At 39.9% G+C, this 22,352-nt stretch overlaps 2 protein-coding genes across 3 annotated transcripts; one reads left to right on the top strand and one right to left on the bottom strand.

Moving 5' to 3' along the window:
- The first annotated feature begins 9,769 nt into the window (after positions 1 to 9,769).
- On the top strand, positions 9,770 to 13,700 carry LOC104935844 (uncharacterized). 2 transcript variants are annotated; one of them, XM_019269175.2, is made up of 3 exons: positions 9,770 to 9,887; positions 12,069 to 12,211; positions 12,877 to 13,700. In XM_019269175.2, exons 2-3 carry the CDS (start codon positions 12,074 to 12,076, stop codon positions 13,594 to 13,596), a joined length of 858 nt encoding a protein of 285 aa, XP_019124720.1. In that variant the 5' UTR covers positions 9,770 to 9,887; positions 12,069 to 12,073; the 3' UTR covers positions 13,597 to 13,700. The 2 variants fall into 2 exon arrangements, with proteins under 2 accessions (XP_019124720.1, XP_027131758.1); XM_027275957.1 differs by lacking the exon at positions 9,770 to 9,887 and adding an exon at positions 11,393 to 11,410.
- Positions 13,701 to 19,992: 6,292 nt separating this feature from the next.
- On the bottom strand, positions 19,993 to 22,051 carry LOC104935843 (P2Y purinoceptor 1). Its single transcript, XM_010751743.3, has one exon. It carries the CDS (start codon positions 21,940 to 21,942, stop codon positions 20,920 to 20,922), a length of 1,023 nt encoding a protein of 340 aa, XP_010750045.2. The 5' UTR covers positions 21,943 to 22,051; the 3' UTR covers positions 19,993 to 20,919.
- Between the last annotated feature and the right edge of the window lie 301 nt (positions 22,052 to 22,352).

Here is a 22,352-nt window from a genome sequence, read left to right as displayed (position 1 = left end):
TGAGGAGACTCATATTGTTCTAAAGTCTTATTTCAGTCCAATTTTTGTCTACTCTACCTGCCTCTGGTAGGCCATTTGTCAGTCTCATTGTTAGTAGCCAAGACAACCAGATAATAAAGAAAATTTGTAAATAATATTAATATTTTTAGAAAAAAATATTAAGTGTGACCTTGGCAGGTCTTTCTCTTGAGCAGATATGGAAGATTAAGTGCTCTAATTTTCTTTTGGAGTATACCAGCTTCATCACAAAAGACTTGTATCAGTTGTATGTATGTGTATGTATGTATGTATGTTTCACTAACAAAAGATCCCAACAATAAGATGCATTTGAAGTAGTTTATTGTATGGTGGAGAACCAGGTGATGCAGGAGTGATAGACTGTCACTCCAGAGCAGTGGTTCTTAACCTTGTTGGAGGTACCGAACCCCACCAGTTTCATATGCTCATTCACCGAACCCTTCTTTAGTAAAAAATAAAATATGATTTTTTTTACTGGTGCACAAAATGAACCGTGCATTAACATCACCTTGTTCAAATAACAAAACCAACACAGTGCATGAACTCACAACAACTTACCTCAGTGTGACTTCTGCTGTTACCTTTGAGAGACCAGTTCAGATATGCCTGGCTTCACCTTGGCAAGTGCCAGTCTCATGTCATTATCACAGCAAAGTCTGTTCCTTTTCTTAGTTTTTATGTCCAGCATCCTCGAAAACGATTGCTCACAAAGATATGTTGTAACAAATGGTATAAAAAATTCCAGGGCGGAGGCTCCACCGAACCCCTGAGACCGACTCACCGAACCCCTAGGGTTCGATCGAACCCAGGTTAAGAACCACTGCTCCAGAGGGAGGGATAAGGGTGAGATTAGTCAAGGGACTGTGACCCTGCCTGTTTGGATTTTGCCTTCTGTTGTCCCTTTGTCTGTGCATCTACCTGCTTTTGGACTGCTCTTTGTGTTTTTGACCCTTTGTTTTGATGTGGAAATAGGATGTATTGGAGGCTGTGTCTTGGTCTGTTTCTCAGCTGATGCTTTTTATTTAATAATCTATACAAATGTACCCTGTTTTATTCCCAAAGATGAAAAAATATTCTACAAAAAGAAGGGTAATGTCACTGAGGTGGTGTGTGGGCCTAATAAAGTTTAAGAAATATTCAAAACTTTCATGCCAGCAGGACTGGGGCACACTGTGGGCAAAAGAAAACCCGGGGCGCAATTCACCTATGAAGTTCTTAAGTGCACTATAGTTTTAAAATCAATAATAATAATGGTGGCCAGTGGAACTGTGATAAATGAGGAGAGAATACACCAATCATTGTAAAACATCACTATTATTTTCCAAATTCAATTTGTGCCCCTCTTGCTGAAAAAATAAATGGAACCATACAAAGGTAAGTAAAATGCAGTTGCATATTAAGTTTATTTTCTTGCATAGGGCTGGCTTGCATGAATTTTTTTTATACATTTTCACCATCTCCTCATATTGATGTGTGAATATATAGCAAACTATTATTTGAAGGTCATCACAAAATGACATTCAACAAATATATACATGTACATATACATTTATTCTAATAGTTTTGCAAATACTTTTAAGCAGTTGTAAAAAATCCAGTTCTTTTTCCTATTGCATTTCAGAGCACTTAGAAAACTGGTGGGAGACAGGCCTGATACATGGGACAAACACCCGAAGTACCAAAACACAACTAACCACCAAATTTTCACAGTTTTATTTGATGTTTGGCAGGGAAGTCCACTACCCATCACAGGTCCACACAGAATATATGGTATCTTCTGTTGTAACTAGTAGCTTTAATTTATAGATGTTTCTAAATTTTTACAAGTACTATGTTTTAATGCTTATAAAACTCTTTTTGAAAAGGTTGACAGCTGTGTGGAAAACATGGTGGAAAATGATGATGACAGATGACATCCTCCATCTAAGTGATGGCTTGCAGGCTGCTCGAGGTTCCATTGCAAATAGAAAGAAGACCTCCAAATTTCAAGGTGGGTGACAAGGTGTGGAGGCAAAATGTAAGGAGCCAGCAGTGAAAGGAAGGAAAACTGGACCCTGATTACCTGGGGCCTTTCACTATTGTGGCACTCCAAAATAAAAGTGCAGATCTTTCGAATGAGGAGGGTCATATTTTTAAAAAGATCAGCACTGATTACTTAAAAATTCATGTGGAGGGAACGCCACACATTCCACACAAGATCGTCAACTCTGCTTCCACCTTTCCACCATCCCTGCCTCTGCCACCTCGGCTGCCTCTACCACCAAAGCCACCCCCACCTCCTCCACATCCTTCTCAGCTGCCACTGATAAATGTATGTTTTATGTAAAACATTGAAGTTCACGGGACAATATATTTGGGAAGACATCTAATTACACAAATGTTTAGCAGCTCAAATATACACAGATTACAAGTTAATCTGCCTCAGACGCAGTTGATTTGGGCAAATTCTTTTAAGCAAAGAAAAAAAAACTCTTTCTTTAGGCACTTTGCTGTCTACATTTGTTATGCATTCAAGTTTCTTCCATATTCACCTTTATCTTGGTTTTCTACTTGGAATCACTCTGTGAAACTATACTTAAGTATACCTGATCAAATACAAAATAAGCGTTCACTATACTTAAGTATACCTGATCAAATACAAAATAAGCGTTCACAAACGCGGTAGTTTATCATAATTACAAAAAAGCTCTGCTAGATGATAAATGTATCTTGTATATTACTGCCTGTGTTTTATGTATAATGAATTATTCCAAGTCATTATGATGATCAATCATAGTCTGCTCTGGAAATTAAATCTATTCAATATAGAATACTTATCATCATTTTTTCACAGATGTGATGGATGCAGGGGGTGGAAAGGATCCGTATATCGTTTTGGCCAAAGTGGGACCCTAGTCTTTTTCTGTGGACGTTGCCAGGACAGCTCCAAATAAGGAGTTAGAGAGTGAGTAAAATTCTTTTATTTTTAAGATTGAATATAGAGTAACTAAACCTTGGTCTTATGTCATGTCATCACAGATTATCAATGCTTACACTTATAAGGCATTTGTTGTTGATACATATGGGATAACAGACATATGGAACAACAGCGACAGTGTAGCTGCCATTAGAGACAGTTATATTGTTATATAACTAATAAGTTCATTTTATACTTTTGAGTCAATAATTAAATAATTTACTTTAAAAAGATCATATTTTTTGTTGATAATATATTTTAAGTTCATGCACAGACAGGGAAAGATGTGTATTCAATAGTGGAACTAATGTCGTTATGTTGTAGAGGGGTGGGGTCATTATTGAGATGACGTTATGAAGCTGCTTAATACAGTTTTTTTTCCATTTGCTTAAACACAATTTTACAAACTAGGCTGGTTTTATGAAAACACTAACACAATTCACCAAACCACACACTCAAACTGTAAAACACCTCATATATCACACAAAATGAAGCACTGCAACCAAAATCAAACTTTTGCACCAGATGACACACACTTCATTCATATTCGTAGATTTTTGTCTAACCAGCTACACACTGTTGGGCATAATGAAAAGCACTCTCATCTTTAGTATGCTTTGCCATCATACTAACATAGTTCAAACTGTAGAGAATTCTTCAGATTGTTCACATGCACAGAAATATTTGCAGATACACACATGTGCTATTGAAATATTTATTTTATTTATTTTTCACCAAACAGGTCAGTGCAACGTATGCACAGAGGATATATTTACATTGGAGTGAACTAAAATATGCTCACAAAACAGTGAGCTGACTACGGAGCCCCTAAAGGGACATGGGGGAAAAAAGTGAAACGTTTCTAGTGAGCACAAGATACTTTCTCGTGCGCACCAGAAAAGTATCTCGTGCTCACGAGAAACCTTGGGTTAAGCATTCGTGGCAGCGGCAGCTAGTAGTGGCATTTAAATGCCGCGACGGCTGCCAGTGTCTGAGACAGCTGCCACGGACCTGCCGCTGTGTGTGTGTGTGCGTCACGACAGTTGCCGGTGTCTGAGGCCATTGACCTGCTGCTGTGCGTGTGTGTGTGTGTGTGTGTGTGTGTGTGTGTGTGTGTGTGTGTGTGTCGGTGTCTGGCACTGCCACCGCAACTGCTGCTGTTATGGGCATTTGTTTTTATTTTATAAGACAGTCGTCAGTGTTGTGTCCCTGCTATTGGCATTTCCATTACGCGATTTGTGGAAGCCCCTGGCTGCAACCCGCAGATCGAGGCGTGCCTCAACGTTGAGCCACGCCCCCAACGCTTGACTCCTTTCCGGGGGCCATCTGGTGGCTCTGTGTAAATAATATTTAAAAATTTATTTACACAATATAGTTATATCTATATATATAAAATGACCTATTATTTATTTTTGTAATAGTTTAAAAAAAGACAAATATATACACTGGGAGGTTTTCAGGTGTTACATTTAGTGCATATATTTTATTCCTTAGTTGAACACACTGAACACTGAACACTGAACTTCAAAATAAAAGAGGAGTAAAACAGGAAACAAAAGACACAGACAGTAGCCTACACTTCAAAAGCAGAAAATGCCTGCAAATGTCGCGTGTCCATAACTTCAGTGCAGAATGCCTCACGGTCTTCCTGTAGACTGAAAAGGAAGAGAAATGGCTCAACAACAACAGGGTTGTCACACGACCTCGAAGCTATTAAGCTAAATTCTCATATTTAAAAATGGGTGTAGGAGCATAGTACAACACTTGTTTTATGAGACACAGCTTTTTCATGAAATTTAGGCAGTGCTTTGTTTTGAAAACTGGACTTTTCCACATTCTGTATTAGGTTAGTGCTGACTTTCTCAATCATCTACGTCTATTTGCAGTCTATAATCTATCTGCATTTGCAATGTTGGAGCTACTGGCTTGACTACAGTGTAGAACGCAAATACATACAGAGCTTAACCTGTTTCAGAAATAAAATAATGTTACTTCCTTGCCCCTTGCCTGTCACATATATCACAAAATAGCACGTCAAAACAAAAAAAAAAAGATTTTGCAAACTGATTTATGTCGTCTTCGTCTGCGCACAATATTCTTTAGCGGTCCACAGAGCGGCCACTTGCCGTTCATAGTCTCCGCCACCAGATGGCCCCCGGAAAGGAGTCAAGCGTTGGGGGCGTGGCTCAACGTTGAGGCACGCCTCGATCTGCGGGCTGCAGCCAGGGGTACTTGGGATTTGTGTCGCAGTGATGCCGGTGTCTGGGGCAGTTACCACTGCTGCCGCTGTGTGGCGCAGGTGACCTGCCACGGCAACTACTGATGCTTTGATCATCTGTTTTGATTTTTTATCTTATAAAACAGTCATTGTTGTATTGGACTTGATGGAAGTAACATTACCATCACGTGATTTCTGTATTAGCATTTGCATTGATTTTTTCATCTTTCAACATCTCTCTCAACCGCAGCTGCTACGGACCTGCCGCTAAGGCGGTGGCAGCTGCCTCAGATACCGGCAACTGTCGTGACACACACACACACACACACACACACACACACACGCAGCAGTTGAGAGATTAATTAAAACCTCGCAAATTAATGCAGAACTCACGTAATACCAACTAGCTATTACCAACGAGGCTAATACAACCCTGACGACTGTTATAAAATAAAATTAAAAACAGATGCCCATAACACCAGCAGCTGCCGTGGCAGGTCAGTGGCAGCTGTCTCAGACACTGGCAGCCGTCGCGGCATTTAAATGCCACTACTAGCTGCCGCTGCCACGAATTGAGCCAGCCCTCTCTCCAGCTGCCTGTGCTTAACCCAAGGTTTCTCGTGAGCACGAGATACTTTTCTGGTGCGCACGAGAAAGTATCTTGTGCTCACTAGAAACGTTTCACTTTTTTTCCCCCCATGTCCCTTTAGGGGCTCCGTAGCTGACAAATACAATTGCAGAAAAAATGTCAGAAAAAATAAATACATAAAAAAATAAAGAGGAAAGCAAAATAATGTGACAACACTGCTCTACCCGTACCTCTCACTCTTCCTCCCCCTCTCACTCTCCCCTCCCTCTTCCTCTTCCTCTCTCAACAATGTCTTCCAAAGATGCTCACCTATGGTCTTTTATTGCTTACTTCCTGATTGAAGTGTTAACAATTACATAACACCTGTTTGGCCAGGTGGCACATATAGGCCCTGTTTACACGTACACGGGTATTTTTAAAAACGGAGACATTTCCCTTCGTTTGTACCTATCTTTTACACGCAAACGGTGAATTCGCCTCTGAAAACGAATCTTTCTAAAAAGTCCGGCTAGAGTGGAGATTCTGGAAAACTCCGGTTTTGCGTTTGCATGTAAATTGAGATAAACGGAGTTTTAGGCAGCGGATGCGCCAAAAGTGCGACCAATGTTTACTTGTTGCTATGACGATGCTCATGGAAGCATTATTCTGATTGGCTTGCAGAGGATTCGCCTTCTTCCTACACTGCCGCCCACAGGCTTGGCGTAGTTATGACGGCGCTCGATGGCGTATTTATGCGGGTTGACTTTTTTGAAAACGATGCTATGTGCACGATGTTATTTTGGAAAACGGAGGGAGGGAAATATTCGTTTCTCAACATACCCGGCTACGTGTAAACGTAGCCATAGTGTCCAATGAGCTCATGTAGTGTCATTTTAAATGGCATGTTTTGAAATTGCAAACATGTGACTTTATGTCAGATTGTTGTGTCTTATACGGGACTCACACCGAACGCGGAACGGAAGCGGAACGGTACTTTGCCCGGTGTCAACTCACACCGGACGCGGATCAGCCGCGGAACGGCAGCGGAGCGAGCCGGCCGTATTCACGCGAGATCACGAGATCATGCGAGAATCCTGGACATACCCGAGACCCCGCGATAAACAGTGTATAAAGAAAACAACAACAACAAACAGCTGACTTTGCTTCTCCGACGTGGAGGAGATTATAAAAAACATCTGTTGTGTCATAAATGATTGTGTGTTGTTCCACTTCAACAATTAGTCTCTCGTTGAGACCCTTTGATCGATCTTTGATCACCTGGTGCCACCGGTCATGACGTAACGTTGATGTGAAGTTGTAAAAAGCTACATGAACTGAGTATTGTTTTTTTTTTTTGAAAGGGAGCGGAAGTTTATTACGTTGATTCAAGGCCCGGTTTCCTGTCTGGTGCGCAGTGCTCTGTTGAAATTTACGAGGTTTAGCCGCGGCTCGCGGAAGAAATAGAAATCTTGCGGAAAGCTCGCGCCGTGGCGCGGAGAGCCGCTTCTGGGATGCTTCTGATCCGCGTCTGATCCGCGCCCGGTGTGAGTGCTCTCATTGACTAGACTGGATTCTATTTGCTACGGTGACCGCAGCGGTGCCGTTCCGCTTCCGTTCCGCGTCCGGTGTGACACGGGACTCACACCGAACGCGGAACAGAAGCGGAACGGAAGCGGAACGGTACTTTGCCCGGTGTCAACTCACACCGAACGCGGATCAGCCGCGGAACGGCAACGGAGCGAGCCGGCCGTATTCACGCGAGATCATGAGATCACGCGAGAATCCTGGACATACCCGAGACCCCGCGATAAACAGTGTATAAAAAAAACAACAACAACAAACAGCTGACTTTGCTTCTCCGACGTGGAGCAGATTATAAAAAGCATCTGTTGTGTCATAAATGATTGTGTGTTGTTCCACTTCAACAATTAGTCTCTCGTTGAGACCCTTTGATCGATCTTTGATCACCTGGTGCCACCGGTCATGACGTCACGTTGATGTGAAGTTGTAAAAAGCTACATGAACTGAGTATTGTGTTTTATTTTGAAAGGGGGCGGAAGTTTATTACGTTGATTCAAGGCCCGGTTTCCTGTCTGGTGCGCAGTGCTCTGTTGAAATTTACGAGGTTCAGCCGCGGCTCGCGGAAGAAATAGAAATCTTGCGGAAAGCTCGCGCCGTGGCGCGGAGAGCCGCTTCTGGGACGCTTCTGATCCGCGCCCGGTGTGAGTGCTCTCATTGACTAGACTGGATTCTATTTGCTACGGTGACCGCGGCGGTACCGTTCCGCTTCTGTTCCGCGTCCGGTGTGAGTTGGCCTTGAGTTGGCCTTGAGTTGGCCTTTAGTTGGCCTTTATGCAGAGAACCGCGTTCAGTACACTTAAAAAGAGCCACTTCGAATTGCAAAATGTGTGTAAAGCAGAAAATGTGTTTAAAGTTTTGGAGATTTGAGATGAGGTTTTGCTCCCTGTATCAGTTTAAATATCTGTGCTATGCATGTCATTTCAGTGTGTTAGCAACTGGACAAAAGTGTAATGCTAAAAAGATTTGATGGGATTCGACTGTTGAAGTTTCCTTTCTTACTCCACTTGAGTTCACGCGGCCAGAGAGGTATGTAGAGTGATGTTTACATCATGTTCACAGTGTTTAAGATGTGATGCTTTAATTACCTGTGTTTCAATGTATGTAAACAAAGCAGATTGCAAGCAAACTGAGTACATTATGTAAGGTGTTTTTATGTTTGTGAGATATTTATTTAATATTTATTTTCTTTGAAAAATGCTTTGTATGATATGAAACTCAATTTATGATTTGTGTAAATATGTGCAAATAAATGCCCGTGCATAAAAGGAATGTCTTGTGTTTGTGATTTCAACTGAAGGGAGTAATAGACAGACTGCGCAAAGTAGCTGTACCTTTTTCTGTTAATTAGTTATAAGTGATGTACAAATCTAATGAACAAATGTCAGTATTGTTGTAAGTCTGGCAGAAGTATTTACAATATGTGTGAATGTATATAGCTTTTGAATCTTTGAATAGTTCCATAACTCACATACCACTTCCCCATGTAAACATCTTTTCATATGTCCTTTCACTTTCCAGGTGTTGCTTTTATTCTTTCAAGACTGTTACACATTATTTTAAATGGCCTTGTCACTCACTTTGTGGCTTATTTTGATTTTAGCTGGATCCATTGATGTACAAATACATCATTTGGATTTTAAATGAGAGTGGGCACTGGATGTTGTTGATGAGTTAAAAAAGCTGATGGTTATTGTAACTTATCTATTTGGCATTTAATTTGTATTAATTGAATTTATAAAGGAATATGACTTTCTTAGATTTACATGGGGGTGTTTTCCCTTATTGACCAATAGGTCATGGAACTCTTCCTTGACTCTCTTGGTGAGAGTGACAAGAAAATGAAGCACTGTCTTGACAGTGACATGGTGAAATTAACATGAATTTTTACATTTTTCATTTTATCATTTACATAAACATAAAGTAATACATATCTGTAGTCACTTTTTGGCAGGAGAAGCCCTGCTGAAAAGTGACTGCACCCTGTAACTTTTTATTGCAAGGAGTGATATTAACCAAATTCACTGTACGTGCATCTGGCAAACACAGAGAATGTTATGCAGAATATGAAGGCAATCCATTACAGTTACAGTTCTATTATGCTACATTATTGTATTCATAATTATACTCTTAAAAGTACAAGTTATGCAAAAGGTTACTTAAGTAAATGTAATGAAGTAATGGAGGGAGCTGTACCGTAATTACTCTAGTTAAAGTGAAAATCGATTATAATTTTTGAACATTGTCCTAAATAATGAATTTAAATGAATTGATAAAATCGATTTATCACCCAGGCCTACTCTGACTCATGACTTTTAGGTACATTTTCAAAGAATGATTGTGTTTGAGGTAAAAGTGATAGTGACTGGTATGTTTTGTTCAACCATTAGTGAAACTTTCTGACAGAACCTGAAGGTGATGCAGGATTCTGATGTTATCCCATAACCATGGAAACTGTAACCATGCAAATGAGCATTTTAAATAGAGACAAGAGTTGACATTAAACTATGGCCTACAGCAGGAAGCCTCAGAAAAACAAAGGAAGATAGGTAGGCCACGTTATTGTTGTATAAGTTAAATAGTAATGGTATCTGTAAACTACTGTACTATACTAGTATCTGAGTATTGTGTAGTTTATTGTAAACAATCTGACAGGTGTTATTTAGCATTAGCTAGTTAACTGTATCAAGCTCTAGGTTGTTCACTTTAGGATAACTGCGAGCTTTGATATTGTCTTCAAGTATTTGTTAAGTATTAACTCTAATAATGTCATTTACACTGCTCTGATATGAATTATTAAAAATGTTTGTGAGCTAACTAGCATGTTAGCCTCTAGTCAGCTGGTTGACAACACAATAAGTTATGTTCTTGGAGTGTAAAGGCAGAAACTTTTATTTTAAAGGTAAATATGTAAGATATTTACTGTATTAAATCCTTAGTCTTAGTAACGACCTAGCAACGGAGAAACTTTCTAGTCCCGTCTAAGCGTATGGAGATCGTGGAGTTTCCCAAACTGAATAAACACTAAACTGCTTTGCTAGTTCAGTCTTATAGTGACTAAGATATCTGCTGAAAAAGAGATTTTTCCATGGACAGGTTTGGCTCCTCGGTCCTTGAACGTCACATTTGTTTTGAAGCTAGCAGCTACTCACCGGCACAGCTGATGGAGGATGATCCAAACATTTCCAGTAACTCCACAGTGTTGTAAAGTCCAAAAGTCAAAATGTATTGAACAATGATCGATGGAATGATTTCCAAAATCAAACCAAATATTCCTCTTCAATCCACTTTAGTTCACCTTTAGTCTTTAAAAATATTTTCTCTGCGCTCACTGAACTGTCTAATCTTCAACGTGCTGCACACAAATGAGGTACACACCTGTATTAACCAGGTACACACCTGTATTAACGAGGTACACATCTGTATTAACGAGGTACACACATGTATTAATGAAGTACACAAGTACACACCTATATTAATGAAGTCCACACCTGTATTAATGAAGTACACACCTGTATTAATGAGGTACACACCTGTATTAACCAGGTACACACCTGTATTAATGAGGTACACACCTGTATTAACCAGGTACACACCTGTATTGAGGTGGTCTAACAGCTCCATAACACACAAAATATTCATTAAAAAAGCTGAAATTGTAAATTCAGATGTATTACTACATTTGTTTACATGTTATAGATTTTCAAGCCGTGACAATGTGGAGATGGCGGAGTAATATTTTTAGTGATGAATCAGGTGTGCTAGCATGCTGAAGTCATTAGGCCTTGTTCAATCATTGACTATCGTCCAGTAAAAGTCAATAAACTCCCAAGTGGTTATGCTAAGATTCCCACCATCCATCAGGGTTTTTAACAGCTGCCTCTGTGTCACTGTCTGCAATTTTAGGCAATGTTGAATCCTTTTGACAGGATATTGAATATTGAACATTATATATTTTGTTTTTTAATGTGTTGTCTTTCCTTAAGTGTGATTGGCTTGTTGGATTTATGCATGAGGTTGGACTTTGGAGTGGTTATAGTATATAGCTGGAATGCAGACAAGGACTGATAAGGTGTGATGATTTCATTAGCTGTATTTTTTATTTTCCTCTGCTGGTCAACGTTAAAATATAACAGTCAAGTAAATAACATATGGGATGTAAACGAACATGGATCATACATTCTTTCCTTCATCATAATTTTTTGTATTTAAATTAGTTAATTATTAATTAACAGGGTAATAAAAAAACATTCTGTGAGTGCAACGTTTCAATTTCAGTTTCTCTTTAAGTCATGACCCATACCTGTAAACACTGTCTCAGATATTTCTGAAATAGCCTACTTCTGATTGTTATTGTTGTGAGAAGCCAGTCATTCATGGCGAATGCTTGCTACTCGTGAGACATAAACTAATCTTTTGAATCATAAACAGCATTTGGTTTTCCCCTTGCAAGAAAGCAAACATTTGAGCAAATTACCAAAACGCTGTAAATTCTAGGGCCAGTTTAAAAGTTCCTCCAGAGTTCCAAGGTGAGCTGTTGCCTGGATCTATGACAGTATTGGTATAAGGAGGCATGATTATTTTATTATTATTTTAGTTTATACACCAAAGTAAAACTGCTGGCTATAATCGATTTATTATCTTAAATTCCCCTTATGAATACATTTTCAGATGAAATAACTCACATTCTTGACTGTGCATCAGCTCACAGCTGTGATTGTGTGTTACAGTTATCATGGATGAAGCCATGCAGGCTTGTCCATGCTCAGACAAGTACAGTGCCCAAGAAGTCATACCTACGATACATGAGCTCCCAGACATCCGCAACGAAGTCCTACAGCTGTACAACACCAGACTTAAGAACAGCATCAAGGTTAGTATACCATAATGTAGAACAGGATGCAAGCATTATACTTCTGAATTATCATTCGTTTATTATCATGTGTCATTGGGCTTGTATACCATATTATAAATGACATTTTAGGCCATTGGTGGTCAAAGGCAAAAATGGACAGGCCACATAGTTTGTAATGTGTGATTTTTGTACAATGCCATTCCTGTCTACACAGCTTCATGGGCCACAATGGAAACATTGACATGTTGATCATGAAACATTCAGACCTGAAATAGCATACAGGTGGCTGAGTTGGTGTTCATCATGAACAGACATTAGACATGTTACAAAACATTGTAATGATACAGAAATTAAATGTAACGTATGTAGTGTTTTTATGTTTTTATGTGAAGCACTTTGTGTTACTTTTTTTTGTATGAAAAGTGCTATACGAATAAAGGTTGATTGACCTGTTTGACTGTAAGTGAATTGGAACTCAGTTTTGAGAGTTGATGAGTGAGGAGAAACTGAAACGTTGCAAATTCTTAATCATTCGTGCCTGTTTGTAAATTCGACATTCAGTGCAATACAATAGGTTGTTCTTTGTAGAAACCATTTAACATTTGTGAGATCATGTCTATGTGGAGAGGTCGAACGTATAGGTTGCACCTGTAGACTCATGAGTTGTGTGATGTATTTCCCAGGAGGGGGAGGAAAAGCTGCGGCTGATGCAAAGGAGCTCATTCCACTTGGGAATCCATCAGCAGCCCACCTTGCAGTTTGCTGACAGCATGCTGTGGGGTCTTATTAACCATCAAAGGCTGACACGTGTCATGAAAGATGCCACTGACATTGTGAATCTCCTCCTGAATTTCCTGGAAACGGCCTTCGCGGATATCATCGAGGGCCATCAGGAGTTGGAGGCCTTCATCATTAAGTACAAGGATTGTGTGGTGGATAGTGATATGGCAGCTTCTATGCAGCAGACGCTTCAGCGAACCTTCGAGTACTTGAATGACTTTGAGAGCAGAATAACCTGGAATCATGTCCCACTGAAGCTGCGGCTCCATCTCCAGCACGAATACACCGCCCACATACCAAAACTCTTTACATCACTGATCATCAAGGGACCAGTGATATTTGACAGGTCTGCGTTGTGTGTCACATCCAACATTGTGCATCTGCATTGGGAAGTGGCAGGTCAGCAGTCTGAGGTGCCAGACGAAGAATTTGAGATCTGGGTGAAGAGCCTTGACACTGATGAAGAGTTCAGACAATCTACATGCCAATCATACAATATACAGATCGATGACCTGTTACCTGACACACAGTATCGGTTCTCTGTCAAGAGAGCAGATGATACAGGCTTACTCTGTGGACAGTGGACTGACAACATTGTCCTTAAAACAGACATTTCCAAATAAGAGCAAAGTGTGCCTTTTTGAATGTGTAGATGAGAATGAAGAAGTTTCAGAGCATGTGTACACTTACAAAGAGATAATAAACGTATAGCATTTCCTAAATTGAATACTGTGTGAAGTTAAAAGGTTGACTCTTGGGGGAGAGTGGAGTTCAATGAACCACATAAACACAATTAGGTAGGGGATACTGGGAATACTTGGGTAGTCGTGGAACATTTTTGGATTGACACCTTTTCAGTTATCCAAGTAGCTGTTTTGTTTTCACTAGTGGAAATGACATCACACTCGAGGTTGTAATGTTGTACAGAATATCAGCACAGCTGTGAAGGGCTTAATCACAACCGTGCTGATATTCAGTACAACTTTACTCCTTCTCATGTGATGTTTCCTAAATATCAGTAATTTCCTTCTAACTATCTGCACTTGAATTTCCACATGTTAAAACAGCACTGTGACTTGTGCAAAAGTAACCTTCGGTTTTCAGATATCAAAAGCTGCATTTCTGAAATAATTTCAGATGTGTGGCCTAATTATTAAATTCTTTACAGATACATTGTAGTTCACTTTGAAGATTTGTTGTTTAAGATTTGTTCGCGCATGTACTGAGCACTTCTAAGATATTCTACAGAAAAATCTGAGAACACTGATGTCAGGACGTACATCAACACTAGCATTTTCAGGTTCAAGACCTCTGCACACTGAAATGCCAACATTTCTAAACTGGCCTTAACCAGCTGCTTAAACCTCTGTTCAGTCCTGTCCAGCTCTCTGTAATCACCTCTGTTGTAACATTGACCAATCATGACCATTTACACATTTTTCAGACAACTCAACGAGACTAAAATAGTGATATTATCATCAGCTGAGGAATAGTACTTGTTAATCAGTTAAACAATCTAAGAGGCCGTTAAAAGTTAAACAGTTTATTGTTGACTGAAAGGCAGAGTGATGGCGGTCTACTTTATAATGCTGTTTCCACAGCCAATGGATGAACATCATATTTCATTAGAAGGTCCGTAAAATGCTAAAACACAGCTTTTGTGGGCTTTTATATTTCATCTGGATGGTTGGGGCTGTGGTGGAGATTAGATACAAAGGATGTAAGAATCAGAATCTGATAACAATTATTAGGTTGTTTGCTTATGTTGCCAGGGGGATGACACTGTTAATGAGATTTTCTAATAACCATGCCTCACACGGTCCTGGTAAAGCAGATTAGCTCAGTATAAATAAGTATTATTGTTGAGCAGATGAGGATGTTTTTCTGACGTGAACCAAGCTTTCAACTGACAGTGAATGTTGTCATCTAGGTAAAATGTAATTATTTGTTTGATCAAACCTAAAGTCAAAGTTAGTAATTATAAAACCAACTCTCCTGATTTTTAATGGAAGTTATGTTTATTGTCTCTCTGGTGATCTAATTATCTTGTGGATCAGAGGTTTTCTGTCAAATGGACCAGAAAGAGTGCCTATCAAAGGTGTTAGACATGGTTACCACAGATAGGTGCACTATAAGGTATGCAAGCTGATGATATGGGACTTGTTGATGCCCATAGACTGTACAAAACATGGACGTAGCCCCATGATGTCACCCACTGAACAGCTGTTGTGAAGCTCAGTGCGGTGCCTCTGGTCCTCAGTCAAAGTAGCCACACGGTTAATTCTGCAAAACTTTAAGTCGTAATATAATTTGAACAGGTTGTATAAAAATTCACTCTCAGTACAGTTGTCATAAATGGGGAAAGAGTTATAGAGACCAAAACTGTTTTATAGGCGGGTTTGTATATTTAAGGAAGCCATGCAGAGATCATATCTACTTAAATTATTTAGGGACTAGCACATTGTGGAAATAGTATGTCCAAATTTGGTGAGGTCTGTTTTTTGCCATGGTCATGCTGCAGAAACTGCAGAGAATACAGCCAGTAAAGTGGAAGTGCCAGATGTAACTAAGAGAAAAATACGACTTAAAGACTGGCTACAAGGTTTTCAAATCACTAGTGACCCTGTCTTCCCTTTGCAAAGCATTTACCCTCAAGGGAGACATAACACACATGTAAGAACTGCCTCAACCTTGGGGATTCAAGAAGTCGTCCAAATTAATTGACAATCAATCGTCATTGGTCCATGTCATGTGCAGAACAACACATAATGTATTATGATCTTGGCACTGCTGCCAGCAAGATGACATTATTTCTCTGTGCCTTCAGTTAAATCACAGCCAAAAAATAAATCTGTTTTACGATGTGAAAATGCTATGGTTTAGGTTAGGGTAATGTTTTAAAAAGGCACTAACAGTGGCCTAGCATGAGCTGAGGTTTCAGGGTACATTCCCTGGTCCTAATGTGCTTTTACCTTACTACTATTACTACTTACTACTATATAAACCTTCTGTTTTTTGGTTTTTGTTACTTTGCTCTATTTGTGTTTGTGTGGAGAGTGTGTTCAGTGTTTAGGTTAAGTGGTTTAAAGAGGGTATATATATTACTCTCTGTGCCCCCTGTGTATCTTTAACTCAACCAGTCATGGTGGATGACCATCTACCAATGAGCTTGGGTCTGCTCGAGGTTTCTGCCTGTAAAAAGAAAGTTTTTTTTTACTCGCCACCGTCACCAAGTGCTTGCTCATGGTGAAACTGTTGGTCTCTGTAAATGATATTATAAAGAGTCTAGACTTGCTCTATATGGAAAGTGTCATGAGATAACTTTTACTATGATATGGCGCTTTATAAATAAAACTGAATTGGATTAAATTATATATGCCGGTCATGCTTCTTTATTTGTAACTCATTATCTGACCATTTGAAATGAATAAATATACATATAAAAAAACTGGCACTGGCACAATATAATGATCCCTTAAAGATCTGGTTTAGGCACTAAAAAGTCAGCCACCCACCCAGACCTCGTCCCTCTGCAGACTTTCTGCCTCAGTAACAGTTACAACATGAAATCACATGACATCTGTCATTTTAGCATATTTGCTGAAATTTGTTGGGACTTCACTTGTGGATATCGACTGGAGTTTACAGTACCACCCCCAATGCTGTGCACTGCTTCCAGTGAACACAAATATATTGTGTATAAAATCTGATCCAGTTTCACCAAAATCACCCTCCAGATACTGGAGTATAGGTAATGTGATAAAAGCACTAAACATCCATTTGTACTTCATTTTATGTTAACTGCTGACGGCTTCCAGTCAACTGAAAAAGAATTTGGCAAGACGGATGCATCACCCTCTGCTTATTGGAAATAACTCCTCGAGATATAACTGTCCTCGAGACAGGAAATAACTTGAACATAAAAAACAAACAAACATGAAAACAAAAGTCAAGTCAGCCTGAAGTGAAGAGAAGGAAAGTAGATACAGCAGTATGCAGTGACTGAAATTTAAAGAGCAATTTAAAGAGCCAGCTCTGATTATTCAAAACCTGGTCCTGCTGTTCCCTCTAAGTGCTTAGACACATTCATCAAGCTGCTTTGTGTTTCTTACCAGACTGTGTTTATCAGAGAATGGGCGGCAGAGTAAGTCAGCAAGATGTTAATATTTATCTGTAGAGGCAACACACGTTTTTGGAAGGCACAAAGGATGGAGACTATTGAACAACTCTGGACTTTTCAGTGTCTAAGACTTCTCCATTGCAACCTACTTCCTATATTTTAATATAATGACACTGTTATATTTTCTCAGAGACTTGTAATGTTGACACAATCGCTTGCTCTGGTGGGGAAATTGGTATTGCATAACTTTTTTTGTGCAGAATCAGGAGGTCATAAATTATTTCTGCCTGCCAACTCAAAAACACTTGTGGGTTTTGTGTTCACCTCGGTAGGCAAAGAAATGTTTGACTTAGAAAATATATCCTTATTGTTTATTCCTGTTTATATTAAGATCGAGGTCTGATAGAAGCTAGATTTGAGCCAGAGCTTGAGTCATTATTCCTAAAAAAGGCAGGAATGTCTAACGACAGCTAGGGCAATGCGGGTCATGGATCTCATACATTACTGAGTAAATGACTCTCTGTCCCATGTCTGTGGTCATGACTTTCTGCTTCATTGTGCTGCTTCACTAGAACTGAGGGGGAATTTATGCTCCAATAACATTGCAGTACCAAAGAACCCTTTACCCATTAGATCCCACTGAACTACTGAACTATGTGTGCATGTCTGTTGGTCCCACCCATTTCCTGAAACACTGCATGGAACTCAGCTCAAGATATATAAAAAACTTTGGAGAGGACATTATATTACAGCCCAGGAATTATGTGTAAATATAACTTTGCTCTATGAATCTGTGAGGATTGAGACTTTAGCTCTTTCTTCCCCACGTGTGTCTCCCTGTTGTTTCCTCCTCTTTGTGTTCATCTTGTTTGTCTCTGCCTGTTTGTGTGTGTGTGCTGCGTAGCCTCCAGTTTTCCCTCTCACCTGGCTATTGTTAACCTACACTATGGTCAACTTTTTTTTTAAACTATGCCTTTTATTCTTTGGGTCTTCATCTATTAATTACAACAGAAATCAGGTGATTATTAAATACTGAGATGAATGGTGGGTGTATGAAAGAAAAAGGGAACAACGTCGTAAAAGTCAGAGACAAATGAGTTCCAAAGATGACACAATGTCTGTAGTAGTATCTGTTCACCTTTTCTACCACTTTTCTCACATTGAAAACGATGACTGTTTTTTGTATGTAACAGGCTGTATCACAATGTGTAAACTGAGAAACAGAGCAGCTAAAGAAAGATTGTCAGTGTAAACACAGTCTCTCTTTTTTACTGATAAACTGTAAGCAGAGCACTACAGAGGGATTCAAAGAGAGTTCATGAAGTCAGGCTCAGACAGTGGCTTAATCTCACTGACATTCTTTCAGCAGCCAGTGAAGTTAGCACAGAGCAGATACAGTAAATATCTCCACAGAATACAACGTTCCTCTTTGCAGACCTCCTTCTGCATATTCAATCAACAAACAAATTTGCAGCAAAGCTGTTAATCAATAATCAATAACAATCACTTCATAATCTGTTCGCTAGAGTATTCCCCATAAGATATGAGTCAGATTACTTTGAAATGTAATCATTTTTTAAAATTGCTGACATAATTCATTGGATTATAAAAACTTATAATTTACAAACACAAAACATTTGTTTTGATAATTTTCTTCAGATTTGAAGTTGAGGTATTTACCTGGACTGGACTTAAACGTTCATGTGTTGTATCTCAGACCAGACATTATTTCAAGGAGCACTGATCATCATGGAAAATGATCCATTTTAAAATTGCAGTATTTTACAAATGTAATCAAAAATGTAATTAGGATCTTATGCATATTATGCATTTGGCTTATTCACTTTGAATGTTGATGAAAAAAACAGAAATCCAGAAATCTGGAATAAAAGTGTCATGTGCAGCAAAAGTTCCCCTGTCACGTCTATGGTTTGAAGTGTGTTTTGCCATAATTAAAGTCACCTTTCAACATATGTAAAAATTAATATGTGGACAGGTGTAGGTTGTGTGGAGGAACTGAGTTGTTCCAGTAGTTCCTCTGTCATGCTGACTTCTGCAGTGGGAGGTGTGAGAAAGCCTTTAACTTTCAGTTTTACAGTTTCATCACATGAGGTGGAAACATATAAAGGTGAAGGTAACTCTGGTTGATTCACTTCAGAGTGTTCAACAGACTTGAATCTGTGACAGAAAAACAATCAAACACAGCATCTTACTCTTGCAGATGCACAATTCACTAATTATAATTAAATTGTTATTGTCTGTACAGAACAGGACTATTTATGGGATGAATTTTGGTCAAGATGATTATGAGCTCTCTGGTCAGTGACCTTAAAAATCATGATCTTGATGATGTTTCCCTGTTTGATGAAAAGAACGACATGGGAACTTTGTGTGTCATCGCAAACCCCATCAACTGAATAAAAAGATGAATTGTCTTAACAGTGGATAGTTAGTTTAGACATACATGTTCTGTGAGATTTAAAGTGTCAATGTTCCATATACCAAATGACCAATGTTGTATGTATGGTGGCTTCATGGGTCAAAACAAAGAAAACTTTGGTGCCATGTTCCTGCCTGATAGCACCGCAAGATTACAACTGCCCAGAGCTGCTGCCAGAAACACACACAGACTGGTGCTTCAGTGTCATTTTATATTTGACACATTCAGAATTAAAGTCTGTGTAGATTTTAGTCAACTGACAGAAAATTTACTGTTGCAGCTGAAACAGTTTTGATTACCAATTTGCTGATTTTTCTCATCTTACCTTTTAGTCAATTATAGTCAATTGACCATTATTAATTTCAGACTGTTCAAAACAAACATCTGAAAGTGAAAGTAAAGTGAAAGTAAAGTCATCTGTTGCAGAGCCTGTGTAATGAAAATTCAGAATGAAATTAAGTTTGTAGTTCTCTTTATTGTAACTGTATATACAACATTTATATACAGTTCTTTTTCATAATGAACTTGGAGTGCTGAGGATGGATGAAGCGGTGTTACAGCCTGAAGCGAGAAGCTGCTGGTGCATAGCTGTGTTGGTGATTATATGTTACATTATTATATAAGTACACCCAGCTACAACTAATGCAGTCTAATACAATGGTCCACTCCACCCTTATGGACAATATAATAGGAACACTTCTAAGCATAATACAGACAGTACAGTCGGACAAGCTGCAGCCATGAACACCTTCTTCATGAAGAAAGGGTTCATTGCAGGACTGTTGAGTAAGACTGCCTAACATCTTAATTCATCAGTGTGAAGGATGGAATAATAGAACATGCAATAATACATGATACTGTTCATTTGTAATATTAATAAATGTTAAATATTGCTCAGACTGCGGCTCTCACATCTCTTCCTCTCGTTAAATCTGCCTCTCTTTCTCTAAATAAACCAGACAGTGGAATGTGAAGAGTCTCACTCACACACGCTATGGAGAACACAAAGCATTGGCCCGCACAAGGCTTCTCTTATAACAGTGCGAAGGCAGTGCAATACACCACAAACTCACACCAAGTCCCTGACAATGCTAGCACAGTGATGCACACAATATTTACAATAGTGGATATGTGCAGCAATAAATCAGTGCAGTAACTGAGATGAGAACACGAGCTTCCGTCGCAGATATCCACACGTTCTGAGGAAATGTCTCTCCGCGCTGACACTTCGGTGACCCGATGACTTGTGACACCGATGAGTGGCTTAATATCTGAGGCGTCAACTGTTATAGTTTCTTCCAGGGAATCGGGAAGTCCTGGTGACGTGTGATATGCAGAGAACCCCGCTGCACGGGAAGTGGATGTCAGGTGAACCTATTGTGCGTCTTATCCCTTCATCGTTTCGCCCAGAGTCTCTGTGCGTGAGTACATTTCCATGGGTTTGCGGTAAAGGACTGCACCTGTCAAGCCAGCCAGAGACAGCCGAGCCCGCTTACTGAACTCATGACACTTCATGAGGAAATCATCATTTCCAACGATGTAAATCAGCGGGTTTATTGCGCTGTTCAGACACGCCAGACATCTGCCCACCTGATGCGCAATGTAGATGTTGCGGAAGCTGGCGTGACAAATGCCACTTTTTTTCAAAATCCTGGTTTTCAGATTAATGTTTCGAAACACGTGATAGGGGATGAAACAGATGGAGAACAGTATCACCAGGATCACGACCAGTTTCAGACACCGCTGCTTCAGCAGAGGGTTGACGGTGGCTTTTCTGGCAAGAACCGCAACAATGTGCCCATAACACACGAGGATGATAACCAGCGGTATGGCAAACCCAGTGACGGTCCAGGCGATGCTGTAAGGCAAATAGTCTTCGATCAGCTCACTGGACGTGGTGTCAAAACATGAGTTTGTTAAATTTGTACTATTCTTCTCGAAGAACATGTCAGGGAGGATCTGAATGATGACCACAGTCCAGACCAGAGCGCTTATAGCCAGCGAGTGACGGCTGGTGATTTTCCCCATCACTCTCATGGGGTGCACGATGCCCAGGTACCTGTAGATGCTGATGCAGGTGAGGAAGCCGATGCTGCAGTAAAGGTTGAGGTTGAAGCAGAAGCGGGTCACCTTGCAGAAAGGCTGACCGAACCGCCAGTGGCTGTTGCGCGCGTAATAGTCCACGAGGAACGGCAGGGTGAACAGATACAGCAGGTCCGCCACCCCGAGGTTGAGCATGAAAATGTTAATGCTTCCGATGCTTCGCCAGCTGCAGCACACGCTTCTCAGACCCCAGATGTTGGACAGCGTCCCGACAACGAACACGGTGACGAACACGGGCGGCAGAAAGGTGTGCGTAAAATTCAGGTTGATTTTCTCGCAGTCTCCGTGCGTGATGTTCCCAGACATGTCTTATCTTTCCGCTGGTTTTAATTTGAACTTGAACTAAAATCAGCAGCCCGTGGCCGGCTCGTTCAAACCATACACCTCCTCTGACAAACACTTGTGCACGTCGGGTAAAAACAATGCTGTGAATGTGAATATGAAAGCAAGAAACACCCGCCCCTTTCCGTCTGGAAGTCTGTGATACAAACAGAAAGTAATGACTGTAAATGTTTGTGATTGTGATTTCTGGTGTACATTCCCAGAGAACAATTCAACGCAGTCATTCGTGCCTGCACGATACAAGTCATTTATCGAAATGTCACAGAGACTTAATACTAACAATACACTAATAAACTAACAACATTTTTAAAAAAGTGACTTCTTTAGGATTTACCATGCGTGTTAAAACACGTACACACTGACGTACACACACA

The sequence above is a fragment of the Larimichthys crocea genome, unplaced genomic scaffold (assembly GCF_000972845.2).
Source record: "Larimichthys crocea isolate SSNF unplaced genomic scaffold, L_crocea_2.0 scaffold269, whole genome shotgun sequence".
NCBI lineage: Eukaryota > Metazoa > Chordata > Actinopteri > Sciaenidae > Larimichthys > Larimichthys crocea.
This window is presented reverse-complemented; position numbering and strand designations above follow the sequence as displayed.

Excerpts from the sequence above, each read along its gene's own strand:
- LOC104935843 (XM_010751743.3), bottom strand. The coding sequence starts at position 21,942 with ATGTCTGGGAACATCACGCACGGAGACTGCGAGAAAATCAACCTGAAT.
- LOC104935844 (XM_019269175.2), top strand. The coding sequence starts at position 12,074 with ATGGATGAAGCCATGCAGGCTTGTCCATGCTCAGACAAGTACAGTGCC. Across the intron at positions 12,212-12,876 it reads GACTTAAGAACAGCATCAAG|GAGGGGGAGGAAAAGCTGCG; the intron begins GTTAGTATACCA and ends TGTATTTCCCAG.